The sequence below is a fragment of the Ambystoma mexicanum genome, chromosome 2q (assembly GCF_040938575.1).
Source record: "Ambystoma mexicanum isolate Mex_15411 chromosome 2q, UKY_AmexF1_1, whole genome shotgun sequence".
NCBI lineage: Eukaryota > Metazoa > Chordata > Amphibia > Caudata > Ambystomatidae > Ambystoma > Ambystoma mexicanum.
The window spans coordinates 84,926,570-84,945,304 of NC_090924.1; the positions used below are offsets into that span (position 1 = coordinate 84,926,570).

At 46.9% G+C, this 18,735-nt stretch overlaps 1 protein-coding gene across 7 annotated transcripts in view; it reads left to right on the forward strand.

Moving 5' to 3' along the window:
- The window catches only part of PIGQ (phosphatidylinositol glycan anchor biosynthesis class Q), a 687,922-nt gene extending 669,417 nt beyond the window's left edge, over positions 1–18,505 (forward strand). For all 7 annotated transcript variants that reach the window (XM_069646905.1, XM_069646901.1, XM_069646907.1 and 4 more), the window contains one exon: positions 16,005–18,505. In XM_069646905.1, coding sequence (XP_069503006.1) covers positions 16,005–16,157 — 153 coding nt within the window. In that variant the 3' untranslated portion in view covers positions 16,158–18,505. The remainder of the gene's footprint in view (positions 1–16,004) is intronic.
- Positions 18,506–18,735: the final 230 nt, after the last annotated feature.

Below are 18,735 nucleotides of genomic sequence, written 5' to 3' on the forward strand. Positions count from 1 at the left end.
CCAGCAACAACTCAAAAACCAAGGTCCTCGTCTATGAAATCGTCCAAGGGACAGTTGTCTGCCGCGGCTTTGTCCACAACCAAAGCCTTGTCGACGATTGCTCCGTCGACGATAGTTTCTGCTGCTCTGTCAATGACTCCATTGCCTGCCCTGTAGATAGCCCTGTCAATGGTTGCCCCGTCAACAACCACAGCGGTGACAATGACAAAATCTGCCCAGAGGATCACGCTGCCTCCCCAGACCGCGGCTGCGGCCGCTTCGGCCACGACTACTACCGCCTCGACCACGACTACCCAGTCTGTGAAGGCTCCGGTCATCTCCTCCTTCCCGAAAGAGGCAGGTAGGACAAAGGAACTGTTGCTGCCAATGGATTTTCTTCCCAGTCCTTCGGCAGGTCAGAGGGAGGTTGTAACAGAAATCTACACAAGTTCAGATGAGGAGTCTGCAGGAAGGCTGCTGCTCGGATCACGGAGCCTTCAGCCTGGTGAGTGGGGAGATTCCTCCTGTGGAACAGGACTGGACATCAGCTCCCACCATTGTCAACCCTGACTGCACCTCCACAGGGCTCTAAAGTCATGTCACTGGACATTCTAATGACGCTTCACACGTTGGTGTCAGAAATAAAGCAACAGCTGCCTCCTCCCCCAGTGGACCCCACAGGACCAAGGCATCTTCCTACACTGACACGGCCAACACTGCCTCCCACCCCAGCTGTACCAGTGGTGGACCCAGCTCAGACTGGCACTAGCACTGGCACATATATGGCCAGTAAACAGACTGATGAGTTTGATGATTTTGTGCCGCCGGATGGAGAACTGCTGGGTGCTGACGAGCCCTCCAGGGCGTCGCCACCGGATGAGGTGCGGTCCTTCCACTCCATGATCTCAAGGGCATCCGCCCTCTTCAGGCTGGTGCCCAAAGAAAACTAGAAGGAGGGGTTCCTTTTTCAAAGACGTGAATCATCCAGGAAAACTGTGACATCCATCCCTTTGCTGGACGACGTTTGGGATGAAGGTCTGGCTCTTATGAAGACTCCCAAGTTCTGCGCCAGCAAAAAGGGACAGGCTTGAGAAAAAGTATACAGTGCCTGACTCGGCTCCTAGATGTTTCAGATGGCAGCCGTCCCTGGGCTTTGTGTTATCCGCTGCCGCTAGGAAGCGGTTAGCAAACCCATCCTCTTCATCCATGGTACCCCTGACCAGGAGGGGAAGAAGCTAGACTCAATGGGCAAGCATATCATCTATACCGCTGCTTCAACAGAGAAGGCCGCCAACGCCTTGGCCATCCTGGCCCATTATTATAGGGAACTATGGTTAAAGCTGGGCCCCATACTGGACTTCTTGCCTGAGGACAAGAAAACAGTGGCCCTAGCTCTGTTTTAGGAGGGCAATGTGGCCTCGGACAACGCCATCACGGTGGCGTTGGATGTCACAGACTATGGCTTTCGCCAGATGGGTAACGTTGTGGCACTCGGACACCAAGGTTGGCTAAAGGCCAATCATTTTCAGATCAGACGTCCACAAGCCAGTGGATATGCCCTCTGATGGGGATAACCTGTTCGGCAAAGTTGTAGGTGGAACTCTACAAGCCATTAAGACAGACACTGAGATGGCTCGGTCGCTGGGGACCTTATAGCAGCGCAGGCCTTCTTCCTTTTGATCCTCCAGAGGGAAGTTCGGTAGGTCCTCTAAGAGCTGTGCATCCACCTTGTACCGTCCGCCCTCTTGGAGGCTTCCAGGGGCTGGTCGCAGGTCTTCGGAGGAGGGACACAGTGTCATTGTCACCCGCCGGCCAGGACGCAGATGCCCAAGCAGGCCTGGCCAGGCCCAGGACCCGGGCCCTTGCTTTCGCACCCCAGTGAGAAGCTGACTGTCACACTTCATTGACAGATGGGAAAACATCACCACTGACAAGTGGATGCTGGACATATTTCCTCAACGGCATACACTGGAGTTCGAGCACAGGTGCCCTTGTATTCCTCCCATGGCAAAGAATGAACTACACATTGCTCAACTGATGCAGGAGGTCCAGGCCTTGTTGGAAAAAGGTGTACTCCAGATACTTTGTGGTTCGAAAGAAGTCAGAGGGATGGTGTCCAATTCTGGACAAATGACGCCTCAACAAATACTTGCGGTCCCAGATATTCAGGATAGTCACGTTGCAGCATGTGCTCGGCCAACTGGAGGGATGGGATTTTCTGGCCACGTTGGAGCTGGAGGATGCCTACTTTCACATTCATCTACACCCCAAGCATCGGAATTTCCTGTGCTTTGTGGTTCTGGGTCATCACTATCAGTTCAAGGCTCTAACCTTTGGCTTGCAATTGGCGCCAACAGTGTTCACAAAATGCTTGTCCCCAGTGGCAGGGTACCTACGCCTCAAGGTCATAGAAGTTTACCCGTACCTGGACGGCACAGCACACTGAAGAGACCATACGTCTGCTGACAGAGCTCAGGTTCTCCAGCAACTATCCAAAGTCCTGTGTGGTGCCATCGCAGAACGCTCTGTTTCTGGGTGCTCGCCTCAACACAGTCACATCTTTGGCATATCCCTCGGAGGAGAGAGTGCAGCCATTTTGGGGAAGGGGCATCGTCTGTCAGCGGCTCAATCCGCGACCGTTCGGATCATCAAATCGCTGCTGGGCATGATGTCCTGCATTCACCTAGCCCTGTTCTGCAGGCTACAAATGAGACCTCTGCAGGAGTTTCTGGACGCCAGGGGGCTCCAGATCATGGGTAAGTGGATGGACAAGATTGCCCTCAACCAGGAATTCCGACAAGCCATACAGTGGTGGGGAGTGCGTGCACACCTCGCTCAGGGAGCCCCGTTTCGGATTCCCCTGTTCCAGGCTACAGTCACCACAGACGCTTCCCTGGACGGGTGGGGGCTCACACCGGACAACCCACGCCAGACGCCTCTGCCTTCCGGAGGAGAATAGGATCTGCACAGCAATGTACTGGAGCTGTGGGCTGTGTTTTGGGCCCTCACGTCTTTCCTGCCTCTCCTATGAGGATCGGTGGTGAAGGGTAGCAGGGCGGGAACCGCTCTTTCGATCTTTCTCTGGAGGCACAGGCCCTGTGGCACTGGCCCATTCTTCAGGACATGTTTCTCGTCCCGTTCCACTTGGCGGGCACCAAGAACACCATTGCAGATTTCTTCAGAATGGAACTACGATCCTGCCACGAGTGGGAACTCCAGCGGGCACAGTCGTCGCATTTCTTCAGCATACTGGGCTGACCCCAGATTGAACTCTTCGCGATGGCGGTGAACTCGAAATGCCAGGCGTTCGCCAGCAGGTTTCCCAGTCCGGGCTACCTGGGACAGGCCTTCTCGTTCACATCGGAGGGCCTCTACCTGTACGCTTTCCTGCCTATCCGGCTGCTGCTACGTGTGATCAACACATTCAAACGCTGTTGCAGCAAGATGATACTCATTGCTTCAGCTTGCCCCGCCAGATCTGGTACCCAGACCTACTACTCCTGTCAGTGGCCCTGGCCATCTGGCTGCCTCCTCTTCTCGACCTCCTCTGCAGAGAGTTTGGGCATTATGATATTCCCCTGGAATGGACGAAGGTCCTCGTTAGGGTCAGGGTGTCCTCTATGCTTTTGTGTTACAGCCACAAATGGAAACGTTTCTCAGTGTAGTGCAGGAATCAAAGGATTACACCTCTGGGCGTCATGGCCCCACCGCTTCTGTCGTACCTGCTGTCGTTGGCCGGATTACCCCACGCCTCCATTAAGGTGCATTTGGCAGCCATTTCCCAGTACACACGGTCTCTGGACAGGCCCTCGCTGTCGTCTCACAGGCTTGTCAAGTCGTTTCTGAAGGGCCTTTTCAGGACATTTCCACTGGTGAAGGCACATGCTCTGGCTTGGGAGCTCAACGTCTTTCTAACTAAGCTCATGGGGCTTCCATTTGAACCATTGCATCAGGCTCCTCTGAAGTTCCACTCATGGAAGACTGCTTTTCTGGTAGCCATCACCCCAGCAGGACGGGTCAGGGAGATTCAGGCCCTTTCCTGCAAGCACACATGCATGTCATTCCATGCTGCGAGGGTGGTGATACGGACCCACCCCACCTTTATGCCCAAGGTTCCTTCTGAATTCCATCTCAACAAACCCTTGGTTCTCCCAGTCTTCTTCCTGAATCCTTCTTCGCCCACTAAAAGTTTGTTGCATCTGCTGGATGTTGCTCATGCCTTGAAATTTTATGTGAAACGCACGAAGGTCCTTCGGAAGACATCTCAACTGTTTGTGAATTTTGGACCTGTGAATCATGGGAAGGCCCTATCGCAGGCTTTCATCTCCAGGTGGCTCTCCAGCTGCATCATGCAGTGTCATCGTCAGGACAACAGGCCTCTTCCAGGACGGCCGAGAGTACATTCCACCAGAGCCATTGCAGCTATGACAGCGTTCCTCTCTGGTATTCTCCTGCTCGACATCTGCAGGGCTGCTATGTGGAGGTCTACGCACACCTTCACGAGATTCTACTGCGTCAACAGGAATTTCAGGGAGGAGTCCAGAGTCGGCCTGGCGGTGCTGCGCAACTTGTTTGTTTGAGTTGAATCTGTTCCAGTGCGAAGTGTTTGTACTTCTGTAGAGCCTTGCCACCTCCCATGGTTGTGTATATGTACTGCTGTGTATTTGTATTCACAAGCATGTGAATCCATGCCAGACCTCATGCTGGAGAAGCAACTGGTTACTTACCTGTAACTGTTTTTCTCCAGCATGGGTCTGGCATGGATTCACATGCGAACCCTCCCACCTTCCCCGCTGTGGCTCTTCTTGGTTCATACTGCCACTTTGCATGCTATATCAGATCTGAAGATGGCCATCAGGATGGTGCTTAGGGAGACGACGGTGATGGATGTGTGCAGTAATAACCCAGAGAATAGTGATTGGTTTATGGGAGAAAGACAGGTGCTTTTCAAGCTTAAAGCAAGACTTTTCTTTTTACCAAGGATTCCCGGCCTGATGACTGGGGAATATTCATGAGCATGGGAATCCATGCCAGACGCATGCTGGAGAAAAACAGTTACAAGGAAGTAACTTGTTCCTTAATTTACATACTTGTGCACCTAAACCAGACATTTCACATTTAGGTTGGCTAGCCTATGTGGAAGGCATAATTCTCATGGATCACATCCAAACAGCGTTAGCTAGGATGTTATTTGCAATAAAAATAATGCAAAAATAAATCTTTTACATGTGAACCATCTTCTAGGAAACATAAGTATACTTTCCTTTGGAAACATCATGGCAAATTTTTTGAAAATGTTAAGGAAACATTTTTTTTCTAGTTAAACTGTTTGGGAGAAAAGTGAAACATAATATATGTGTATAATAAATGATCTAAAGCCTTTGATTGGTGCTAATCTAGGCTTTGATAAGGTAAGCCTTTGATTGGTGCTAATCTAGGCTTTGATAAGTTATTGTGACGAATCTGAGGATGTCGTCCCTTTTTCCCTAATAGGAGACCTTTCCCATGAGGCCAGGGCGGTGCGTCCACAGTACAATAATCCCCCTGTTGGTGGTGCGCCGAGGGAGGATCACATGGTGAGGGAAGTCCCCTATGGAATTAGGGACAATTATTCACAGAGAATGTGGTATTCATCCACCTTGGTAACCCTTCTTCAATACTGAATCGAATATACTCTGTTGTAAAGTTGACAATCTAAACACCATTGACAAGCCTGAAACATCCAAAGACTTTAAGCAACCCGCTTCAGAGGGAAAAACTAATACTGGGACGGGGAAGATAACTTCAAAGTAATTAAGTGAGCGGTCTAGTTTATTCCAATATGTCAGTTGCCAGAATGGAAGTAGCTGTCCAGGGCTGGAGTTTAGAAGAAACTCCGCTATCAAACAGCTGAGAGAGAGAAGCCTGAGCGAGACGAGTCACGAGAGAAGGGGTCTCTGAGAAGGCACAGCTGGTTGCCTGCACCAAGCGAGCAGAGGGACGCCGAACGGGAAGCTACAGAGTGAGGTATAGGAAAGGTTGACTAAGGTCAAAGCTCGAGGGACCGAGTGCATTGGTGCCGGTACTTACCTCGAGGCTACCCAAGCTCCGGTGAACAACCTGCGCAGCTGGGAGAGGAGAGACCTCACCCATAGCACTGCAGAACCTGCCTCTCTCCAAAAATCTATTGGAGCATCAGCAAGCAACACAGTGACTGGTGAAACGCTGGTACTGTTCAAGAAGGAGAGAACAGGTACACAGGTTTACCAGAAGTTGTAAGAAGTCCGGGAAAGCTTAAGAGAGTGTCTGGGACCCGAACAAAATAGTTACCCACTTGGCAGGAGAGTAAAGCAAGTGGCAGTAACACTACTGTGCGAGTCTTGGACCCACACCCAAAAGAGAGGGTCTGGGACCTGAAAGAGAATCAAAACTAGTTGCTCACTTGGGAGGAGAGTGAACCAAGTCTGGGACCTGCAACAACATAGAAGATTGGAAACCAGGGGGGCAAAAGACGCTGGGAATAATAAATTGAATCCTCCACTTGTCGGAGAGGAATCTGGAGTCAATAGGATATAAAGACTGGAAATATAAAGACTTTATCTTATTTGTGATCCAGACTCTTCAAAGAAGAATAAGTCTAAGGCAAAGGAACACTACCACAATCTTGGAACTTTGAGGGCTTTGAACATTTATTTTTATCACCTTATTACCTGCTAATCTGTGTACTTTTCTGTACATTGAGAACGCTAAGAACATTGTTTTATTTAGTAAAGAATACTTGTTAGGGAAAGAAGTTGGTTTTTGACACAACAGTGACAGCATTTTTTTCTTTCAGACTTCCTGACGTTTTCATTAGTTTACTTTGAGGCAGGGAAACCCCTCTTAGTGTTTAGGGATAGAGGGGCATGTTTCCAACCTTTTGGTGTTAATAAAAGTCTTTGCCCAAAATATGCCACCACTGTGTCCGACTCATACTTTGCCACCCTTACAGTACATGGAGGTTTATCTGCTGTTACTTTAGCAAACAAACAGAAAGTTACTTCGACAATCCAATATGAGTTAATTTAAGGTTATCTTATGAGCTTGACTGTTAAAATAACTTAGACGGTTGTCTTTGGAGTCCAGCATTGTCATTAAAGTCTTGCACCCTGTATGGAAGGTATGGTTCTCAGAAGTACAACAGACACAAGGGGTACAATCCAAGGCTTTTTAGTGAACAGTATATGGGTGAGAAAAATGCCTAAGCTGTCCTAGTGGTGGTGTGTCAAAACAAAATGGCCTATACTAATAAACCTATTGCCAAATCCTTACTCTATATAACAAAATGGTGTGAGACAATGATATGTATAACAAAAGAGTGTAGCGCAAACTGAAATGTCCAAAAGGGTTTCGGGAGTTCAGGACTAATGAACTAATGCACTCCCTTCCCCACGTTACATCATGGGACAAGGCAGAACAGTGGCCTGATTCTGAGCACCCCTTGAGTCCATAGGCATCAGGAAGCAGTTTCTTCAGAAAAGGCAGAATCCCTCGAATCAATGGGCCTCATTCTGAGTCCGGCGGTAAACCCTGCCGGTTCTACCAGCGGATTGCCGTCTGACTCAGAATAATTTACTGGCGCCTGACTTCCCGGTAACACCAGGGCATTACAACCCTGTGGGAAGTCCGGCACCGGCAAATTGTAAGTCCCCATTCCCATAGAGTCTGATGGGACTTTATGGGAATGGGAACCACGGAAGGTGCTCCATGGTGCTCTTCCTACCGTGGCCGCTGTGCCCGGCAGTGTTAGACCTGTTGGGCGCAGCGGCTCCGGCAGGCAGACTTGTACTTTGCCGGTACGGAAACAATGGTGCTGGTAAGCTTACCGGCAGCGTGGTTTCCGGACTGGCAAAGTTATGAGGCCCAATGTCTTTTGCTTGGCATCACAAGACTTTTCCCAAGCTCTCACCATGCAGGATTTCCCTTTTCCCAGGCTTTCTCGTGATACCCCTTTGTTGACTTCACCTTTGTCTTTACACCACTGTTCAGTCACTTTATCAAAATGCAGGATTCACTTTCCCTTGCTTTCACTTAGAATCCCTTTGTCAGGTCACTGTAGCATTGAAATCACAGTTCAGTTAACTTTGCCAGTTCTACTAGCTTATAACATTCAGGAGCCCTTAATGTCTTTTTAAACAAATATTTGGTTCACTTTCACCGATTCACTCGGGTCCCCCTCCTCCAGGCTCAGACTGTCCTCTGTCGGCAATTCTGGGTGCCCCCGATCGGGCTCCTTCAAACCGCCAGCATCACACTTGTTACTTTGCAATCTTTCACGCCTTCACTTCATTACTTGCAAGTTCGATACAGAGAATTCTGATAGGCGATCGCGTCTTGCTGGGCCACTCTGTTATATTGAAGTAAGTGTGTTTACTTTCAACAATCAGGCTTTTCTTTCTCACAGCAACCCACAATACGTTTGAGGTGTACTTGCGGGGCTGGTGTATTTCGCAGGAGGGAGGTGTCTTGACAAGTATTTGTCGTGACATCGCAGTTAAAGAAAAAGAAATTAAAAACGTGGAGCTATTCCAAGCCGGGATGGACTCCCCCACACTCCAGGCTGCCCTTTTAGCTAAAAGGCGCAAGGTTCGCTCGCTAATGGATAGCGAGGACAGATTCCTAGGTGACCTCATCGCAGCGGCAAGATATGGGGAGGGGAATCGTCCGAGTAGAACCCTTCCCTGGGCCATTAGACAGGACTGCCACCTGAACCCTATAATAGAAGTAGAGTCCCCCGAGGGGGTTCCCACTAGGGATGCAGGAGGGATAAATAATATTTTTCGACAATATTATGAGAGGCTGTATGTTACTCAAAGCACCGCAGGGCATGACGATATCACCCAATATCTCGATAGGATTGCTCTGGGATGGTTTGATCCGGCGAGAGGAGTGCTTCTCAATGATCCCCCCTCAGAGGAGGAGCTCCTTAAGAAAATTAATTCGCTCTTGAACGGTAAGGCGCCGGGTACAGACGGCATCACGGCTGAACTATACAAAGTCTTCCCGGACCTGCTCATCCCCCATCTGTGCAGTATGTCCGAGGAGGCTGCCTCCACTGGGGTACTCCCGGAATCCGTTAGGACGGCCCTTGTTACGGTACTGCTTAATGCCAATAAAGACCCTAAAAAAATGCTTGTCCTATCGGCCTTTGTCGCTGATGAACACTGACAATAAGATCTTGGTGAAATTGCTTGCCGACCAGCTTCTCCCCCATATGCCCGCTTTGGTCCTTCCAGATCAAGCGGGGTTTATACCAGGTCATTCTACTCAAAACAATCTGCGAAGATTGTTCACCCTGATGCATAACGTGAACCCCGAAGTCCCTATAGCGGTGGTGGCCTTAGACGCGGAGAAAGCGTTCGATTCTGTCGAATGGCCCTTTCTGTTCGAGGTTCTCTGACGCTCCACGTGCTTTGATTTACACTAATGGGATTCAATTGGCTCCTATCCACCCTACTCGTGGTACTAGGCAGGGATGCCCATTCTCCCCTCTCTTGTTTGCTTTGGCAATTGAACCGGTGGCCTGTGTCCTGAGGTAATTTCACTCCCATCGTAGGGTGACTATACGTTCACATACATCTGTCTCTCTCTCTACGCGGATGATATGTTGCTATAAGTTAAAAACCCTCAGATCAATTTGCACCCCATAATGGAAGAGATATCCACATTAAGTGGCCTATCCAGCCTTCAAATAAACTGGACCAAATCCGAAGTGCTCCGGCTCACTGTGGGGGTGTGCCCGCAGGATGTGGGGGAGGCATTTGCTTGGTGTCCGCAGGGAATTCGCTACTCAGGTATACGGGTGTCCACTTCCCCATCTAAGCTATACGAGGAGAACTATGTTACTGCCCTGCAGCACTTGGAGCACAGAGTAGACACGTGGGTGCGTCTTCCTATCTCCCAGGCAGCCTGTATTTCCTTATCCAAAATGGTCATCCTACCGAAATTATTATATATTTTCAACAACGTCCCGATATGGTCACCCGCGGCCTTTTGGAGTCGCATAAAGTTCACGATGACCAAGCTAATTTGGGTCGGGAAACAACCCTGTCTCTCTCTGCGTACAATGCGTAGCCTATACTCCCAGGTGGTCTGGATGTTCCCAATCTCTTTTTATACTATTTAGTAGCCCAGATTCAATATTCTATTTGGTGGTGGTCCCCCACGAGTAGTTTCCCTCACTCGCATCTCAGCGGTTACCCTTAGGGCGTGGGATCAATTGGCAAGGTGGGCAGGGTTGGGACCCTAGTACTCACCCTTGATGGCCATATACAGAGTTTGTGGTGTTAGGCAGAAACCTGTGCAGTTCCCTTGGGGAACACTGCAAAAGATTTAAGACTACAGGTATAGCAGTAAACCCACTTGGTAGCAGTCTGCACCACCCAGATTTACCTGGTAGCTGTGGCTGAGCAGTCAGACTTCCCTCAAGAAGAGTTAGGCAGTATGCAAAGTATACACAATATGTACTCAGACACAATAGCACAAGCAAACACTGACCAGAGCTTGGTTTCAAAAGTATATAGTTATTTATTTTTTTAAGAACACATAAGTTGAAAACACTCTAGCAAAGTATAGTAAAAACACTTAAAACACAGTTATAATGAAAGCAGTTTCAACCCTTACTCCTATCTAGACAACTCTAAGTTAACTCCACATAATTAAAACAGAGGTGAGCGCTTAACGTTAGATGACACTCTAGTAGGTTTAAGGAAGGGATAAAAAGAAACAGAAATGGGTTAAACACACCACTCTAAGGTCCAGAACACTTGCAATAGGCTCAAAGAAGCACAAAGTCACAGGTGAGCAAAAGTCACTAGGCAGGGCCCACTCTTAGAGTAGCCGGAGCGAAAATGTGCCCAAGATCACACCGTTATTAGGGATTCAAAGTCTTGCAAAGAGTTAGAAAGGGTTTAGAGTGGCTTAGAAGTTTAGCCAGGGTATTCCAGGCACTCCCAGGTTCGAAAGCCGGGGGCTAAATCTACCCCGTACAGTCGGTGGCAAGGGAAGCCAGGCGGAACACGGTACCTTAAGCGGAAAGGATCCTCCAGCGGTGGCAGTTGTTCCAGGCAGTGGCAGCAAGGCTCGACGTCGGTCAGGGGAGAAGAAGTTCTCGCAGAAGAGCAGAAGAAGAAGGTCGTTGCACTGCCCGGGAAGAAACCAGCCGCGGAGTCCTCCGGTCAAAGGGTTGTACCGACTTTCGTGGTTGGGGTAAAAGTGGTGGGGTTCCGGTTGCCGGGGTGCTTGGCACTGGCAAGGCGGCCACGAGATACCTCGAGAAGCGAAAAGAAGGCGAAAACTGGTTGTCCCCACCAGTCAAGGGAAGGAGCCACTCCGTTAAGAGTTCTCCTCGGTCGTCGGGAAAAGTGGTGAGACGGTTCAGCAGGGCTCCACCGGGTGGTGTCGTCGAAGCAGGTCGGCTCAGCTCTTCCCTCGTCGGATTCTTGGTCCTGTGGCGACTTCTGAAGTTCCAGTCCCCAAAGCCCTGCTTTTATGCAGCAAACCCCCATTCACCCAGCCTAGCTGTCACTCAAACATGCTAAGTGGTGAGCCGGCCGGCTCACCACTTGGGCCAATCAGGACGGAGTGCGACTTGAGTTACCAAGGTAACTCAGTCCAGGGTGCCTAAACCCCCCTCCACCCCTCCTAAGTACCCCAGACAGAGTGGCACCACTTGGGAGGGCTTCTGCGGAGAAGCCCGCCAAAAGTGGAACAAAGGGCTCCACTTTGGGTCAGAGTTACAGAGGCGAACGCCAACGCCATTTTAGAATCAAGTTTTGGCAAAAAGTCCCAACCGGAGTTATAATAATAAATATATAAACCGGCGGTATGTTTAAGGCTACCGTAAATAAATAATTAAATGTGTTAGCCTAAAACAATGGGAAATCCCATAGGAAAATATTCGCGGTTGAATATAAAACGTAGTTTCCACTGCCACCAGCCAAAACTCGATCAGGGGGGACGGAGACGTGCCCCCTCGACTAACAGACCCTGGGGCAATCGAATTGCCCCAGCCAGTACGTCCACAATATGATGGTTTGTACTGGTTCTGTTCAGGATTCAAGACTAGCAAAGTCTTTGGTGACTTTACATGCCCTGGGAGACAGTAGTCAGTCCCAGGGTATGGAGTCTATGTTGGGGAGTCCCTAGGACACCCCTGGGTCACGGCACAGAGGGTGCTGTGTAACCCACATCACAAAAATACATGAGGCCCTATGGAGTAAAAGACCCCATAGCCCATTCAACACAAGGTTTAACCAAGAAAACACACTTCAACATGTCCAAGAGTGAGGGTAAAAGAGTCTCACTCTTGGCAGGAGAAAAAAGAAACCCCAGAAATCCAGCAAAGCTGCTGGGGGACTCACTAGGTAGGGAAATTCAGCCTAAACAGAGAATTCTCCCTAACATGTGGCATTCCCCTTAGACATGAACACATTTTTATTCAGCAATTTCAAAGCCATCAGATCCACACATTCGGAGACGTGGCCCTGGGCGGCAAATTTATAGGCTGGGAAGATCTTAAGGTTAGGGACGGATGTTCCCCGGTCACCCTGCTATTATACTTCTGCCTTCGAGAGGTTTTAAGAGCAAGATGGCCCGACTTTCCGAACGCGCCCCAGGTATCCTCTGTGATGGAATTTGCTATAGCACCAACATCCCCCAGAAAGGTGATTTCAACCTTATATGGTTTGGCGCGGTCACTCAGCCCCCAGTTCAAGGTTAAATGGGAGGGTTGCATGGCAAAGACACTATCGGAGGTTCAATGGTGTTCTATTTTCACCCAGACCAAAAATGTCTCTATTAATAACAGGTTCCGTCTGCTTCACTTCAAATTTGTGCACCAGTTATATTACTCTCCTTTGTATTTGCACAAACTGTTCCAATTTAAGTCCCCGGACCGCAAGAAGTGCCATCAGGCCTCTGCTGACTTTTACCACATGGCATGGTCCTACCCTCGGATTAAACCTTACTGGTCAGCTGGAGCAGAAGTCAATGAGAGGATAGTGGAAGACCCGATCCCATTGACCCCTGAGACATGGCTACTGGCATTGATCGAACTGGATTCCCGTTGTGAAAAACGCTTGGTTGGCATGACCTCCGTTGTTGCTAGATCTTTGGTGGCGCATACTTGGGAGGAAGTGGGGGCGGCTGCAGCTCCTACTTTACAACATTGGCTCAATGTAATGTTGATTTGTGAGCGAAGGGAGACACAGTACAACCAGACACTTCCACCTAGCGGTAGACCCAGAGACTACTGGGTGGCCTTCAGAAGTTACATGTCCAATGAGACGGCCCGTATGAGTCTTTCCCCGACAGGGGATAACACGGAGGACACTCCGATGACCCACGCTGGGTTGTAATCCCCAGGAACTGTCCATGAACAATGTATTGGAGTGGTTATGGCGGGGTATGGTTGCCCTATAAAGATTGGTTTGATGGTATGGGTCACAAGGTAATTGATGTGGTGACGGTACACTGTTCTGCAAAAGTTCACTAAATATATAATATGGAAGAAGATGGGGGGGCAGGAGGGGTCTGCTGCCATACGTTGGGGCATGGATTTGTATTTTTTTTTCTGTACTGGTTGCATTGCAAAAGTTAATAAAAACTGTTTAAAAAATAAAAATGTTTATACCGGCCTCCTCTACCGAGGCCTTCTGGTACCTGCAGTCCTTAGTTAGCATCACAGGGCTAATAATTCCTTAGGTTGGCTTTATAGTTCGTTTCACTTTTTGTCAAAGACTTTCGACTGTTCGAGCAAGGGGGTTTGTACCCTTGGCATAACCCTTCTTTGACCACTTTGACTATTTGGCCTCCTTTCTCAGTTATTTTCTTTCGTGGCTTTTCTCACACATACAATCTCGGCATTCTTCCTTCTTGCTACAATGTGCTTTCGCCCGCGGTTTCTTAACAACCCAACGAGTACTTCAAACGTTAATGTCCTTTTCATTTATCAACACAAGCCGGTCTCCCATTTCACTCACCGGCAGCGGCTGATAGTTTATCAAGACCTTCCGTCAAGTCAAAGCTTTTGACCCAGCGCGGCTAGCCTCCTTTCAAGTCCTCATACTGCACATGAAGGAGGTATCGCCGTGACCTTCTGCAGTAGCAGGGAGTTGTCCCTTTGGAATTCTGCAGCAACCTTCACCCCACAGCTGGTAGGACCACAGCCTTTTATTCGCCTTCTGCTACCGTTTATTCTGCTTCCATGGTCGGGTCGCCTTATCGAGATTTCCTGCCCTTCCGTTCTGCTGATCTTGCTCGCTTCGCTTGTCCTTCTCGTCTCGCTCTCTGGATGCTCTCATGTTCCGCCTTTTATCCCAGTGGGGAAAGGTAACAGGATTCAGCTCGGAGTCATTAAGGTTAAGTGCCTGACTCTGCCTGACCCTGATGTTGGGACATGTCAAACGGAATGGTTGTGTGAGTCTGTCTTTCCCTGAAGCGATTTGTCCGTTCAGTAGTGTGTGTGAAGGAATGGGGGGTGGGGAGGGGTAAAGTTCCTAGATAGTACATGGAATGAGGGTGTTCTACTGGAAAATGAGAACAGGTATCGTGTCTATCCTCCAGGTGCCCCACTCCCCAAAGACCCCTCATCCAGGTGATCCTCCCGCACTGGTCCACCCCCGGGGTCTGGATCCAATAGCGATGGCCGTGCCCCAGTCACCTGCATGACAGATCTCAAGGGACTGGTCGTTGAGACACCCTTGGTTTTAAACAACCCATATACAATATATTCGGAGTGAATTGGTCTGATCTTCCCTCACAATCACGGGAACAATATAGATAGGTAATTCCCTAGAAATTAAACAATTGGCCAAGGTCAAAGGATGTTTCTTTAATTATATTTGATGAAAGATTGATTGGTCCTTGAGTTTGTGAATTTTAATAGCAGCTAAAGGTCAAAGAAAAAAGATGAGATTGGCTAGTAAATAGCAATTATTTGAAGGGGACGTAATTATAAATATTTCCAAGATGTATGTCATACTAACCCTATATTCAAAAAAATCCCCTGATTAATGATTGAGATGTGTATTTAAGATGGTTAGAATAAATGTATTGGATACTCAAGATAATGTTTCCAAGGAAAAAAGTAGGCACTATTAGATGCAGAATGTGTGTGGATCCTAAATCATTTTTGAAACAACTAATAGACTGTAATGTTTTGGATAATCTTAGTTTGTTGATTTTAGGAAGATCTGTATATAACGCTTTCATGCTAAAAATGTAAACGTTTTGGTTATGTTGTATAAATGGTTATCAACTTGAATCGAGATTTTTGCTAAAATTTTGGGAGATTAAAATAACTGTTTTAAATATATGAATCATGTTATGGGAAGTAAGTTTGTTTTAAACTGTAATACACCTAATACAACAAAATAATATGGCTGTTGCTAAGATCGTGATTGCAGTCCTTTTAATCTTTACTGCTAGAATTGGCAATACTTAGCAGTTCAATAAATTCAATCCCTTGCTTTCACCTCTTTGGCACATGTTGAATACATGAATAGGCATGTCGAAGGTACTTTAATGTTTTGACATTTGTTATCCGAGTCCTCGTTTGTTTGCGCATGTGTCATGTGTACAGATAACTTGTGTTCTTTTCCCGTTTTTTTTTTTTTTTTTTTTTTACTTTGAATAGTCATGGTATCAGTTTCTTCTTTTAGTGCAGAGCTGGTGGCAATTACGGTAGTTGATGATTCAGAAGAAGTCTATGCATTTTTGCATGCTCTATATAGAGCACTTGGGGCCTAATTCACAGAAGCGTTTTATAATGACAAAACCCCATTGAAAAACGCTCTGTGAATCAGGGCCTTAGTGTTGAATAATCTACTATAACGTGTTTTGCATGTATGCATCCTTTTATTATCGGAGGTTAATTAGGATTGAGATGCCTTGTATAGACAACACAACTGTATAGACAACACAACTGTGCCATCTTTTATTTGATGGTAGCCAAGGACGCTCTGAGATTCTTGCTTTATCGGCTTGTCTTGTGATTTCTTTTTCAGTTCAACCCTCTTTCGTATGGTCGTGTGGTACAGACTTACAGGTTACCGACCTACTGCTGCTACCCTAAGGACTCCTGGGGCTCACTGTGCAAGAAACTATTTGTTGGAGAACTCATCTACCCCTGGAAGCAGAAGACTGAGAAACAGGACTAAAAGAATAAGAGGAAGATACAAGTGTTCTTCGCAGGTGTATATTAACCACCAGCCTGTCTACTCCTGCTTGCCTCAGAATAGCCACCATTGTGCTTGTGGACCAGCCTCATTAGGAGCATTATGATGTTTGACACAACGTCACTGCCTTCATGTAAGATGGAAGATGAATTCCTCAGATATGTACTACAAAAAGATTATCAATTAATTTGCCTTTATGAAAAATGCCACCCGCCCCCCATAACAACATGGTGCTCCTCAAATTAGTCATCCTTTAAACAGTAGCATTACTTCCAAGCGTGATGTGGTTTAACATCAACCAGTCAGTATTTTCAGCTAGGTGGTGTTCTGTGCTCGCTGCAAAGCAGTGTAACTTAAGGTTAAGAAGGTCAGTTCATAAAATATTGCTTAGAGCATCCATTGATTTTTATTTTTATATTCCGGTAGAATGGGAAAGAAACTTTTGTCAGAACTGTACTTCATGCATTCTTTGACCCATGAGGCTGAACCTTTTTGACTCCCTAAAGATCTCTGAAGAGGTTCTCTCAGTAATCATAGGCCCGACTCTTAATGCGCCCAAACGTTTTAAGTCACTATTTTTATCATCTCATACGTAAAAGTAATTTTTAAAGATGGGAATGGTTTCTGCTCTATGTTATCTCCCCCAACCACTCCTGAAGCTCCTGACCCAAAGGTGCCGTTTTCCATGCCATTCTGTTACATATAAAGTATTTCTATTGCTTAAAATGTGATTGTTAGTGAAAGCTGTGTACTGGTTCCTCAGCTAATCTGTTGACCTTGTAATCTCAGAAAACTGGCTCGTCTCTGTAACATTTCCAGTAAGAGTCAATGGTAGTACTGTTTGCAGCTGGGCCTTAATTAACTGCTAGTGCTTGGTGCTGCCAGCCCTATGGCTCTATTTTAGTAAATGGTGCTGTCGGCATCTTGATTCAATAATAGCGCTAGGTGATGCTGGCAGTGTGGTTTGACAATATTTCTGTAGAATGCTGCTAGCTTTATGGCTAATTGACAGTGCGATGTGTGCCCAAACAACTAAGTGACAGTGTGCATGCTGCTAACACACATCTTGATTGTGATGTTCTGCAATGCTGCCATATAAGAAACCTGTGTTCATGTCTTATGTCCAATCCGAAGAAGTGCCTGCAGGTCCACTAGGGTGCTGAGTGTCATTTTCAAAGAGGACATTTCCATGACTGTCTGCAACTACATGCAGCTTACTAAATCACTTCGAAGTGGCATAGACAAAAGGAGAGAGTTGAGAGCACTAATATGCTTTCTTAACAAGCTTTGCACAACTAACTAGCAATGTAATTTGTTGTGCTTCTTCTTATAAGTGTATTGTATAAGGCTCACAACGTCTGTGCTTGTAAAACAGAATATGGATAACCATTTGGGAGATGTTAAAGATTATCTATAAAATGTATTTGTGCAATCAGATAAAATCCTTCTTTTCCAAAAAAGATGAAGTATCTGGAAAGAAATCAATTCCATATTCTATTTGTCTCATTAAACCATAACAAGACCACTGACATCCCTCCGTTTACCTGCTAGGCAATCAAAATTATGTTTTGAATGGTGATCTTGGTTACACATAATTGCCTCCACTTTTGTGTCATTTACTGCTGTTCTCAAGCCTGATTCGCCTGACTTTGAATTGAGAAATATACACATCTCTAAAGACCTCCTTAGAATCCTAGTCCAGCAGTAAAATAAAAACATAATCTTAGTTACCTGTAGTCTTTGTTTGATTGGTAAAAGCTGCAAAGGCTTTGAAGAGACGCAAAGCAACTGCATAGGTAAATAAGTTAACATTCTAATTGAATACATATAAATGAACTCTTTTGAAGATTTTTCATCTTTTTGCTTGTCCACAGGATTAACAACAAGAATGATCGCTGAGCAGGCCTGAAGCTTGTCTTCAGACAGAGTTAGGTTAGCTCAGGTTTTAAATCGCCTCTTCGTGATATCCCAGGAGCTAAGGCTCTTCTTCGTTTTAAGAGCAGTTGTCATATTATGATCCTGTAAAAGCCCAGGAAGTCCAATCTGAGGCTCCCATTGAAGGAACTTGCCAAACTGACAAACCAGCAACAGTGCCTGAAGGCCTCTGCGCTCACTGTGACATTTTCAAGAAACCCTCTGGCATTCCAGAGATGTAAGACAGACTGTTTGCCATCACAGTATCAACTGCTGTAAATGCAGATGTAACTTACCTGCTGTACATTCCAGGGCTCAGTTTCTTTTATAAGACCTTTTTAAATGTATTTAATATGTATTATCTGTAGTTTTAATTCCTGCCAAACCTTTTAGATTAAATATGATTACAAATAAAATGTGGTTTTGTTTTCTTTTATTGAGCACATTTGCCAATATGAATGCTTTTCCAGCAAGAGGAAGTGTGTTGTAGGCTGCAAAGAGGTTTAGTTACCAGACAGTTGATACAGGTAAAAGGAGAACACTGTTGTTCTATGGACCACAATGCGCTGCACATACTTACAAAGCCAATGCTGTTAGAAATTCCAGCTTCAACATCTATCATATCATCTATCATTGATCAGCAATA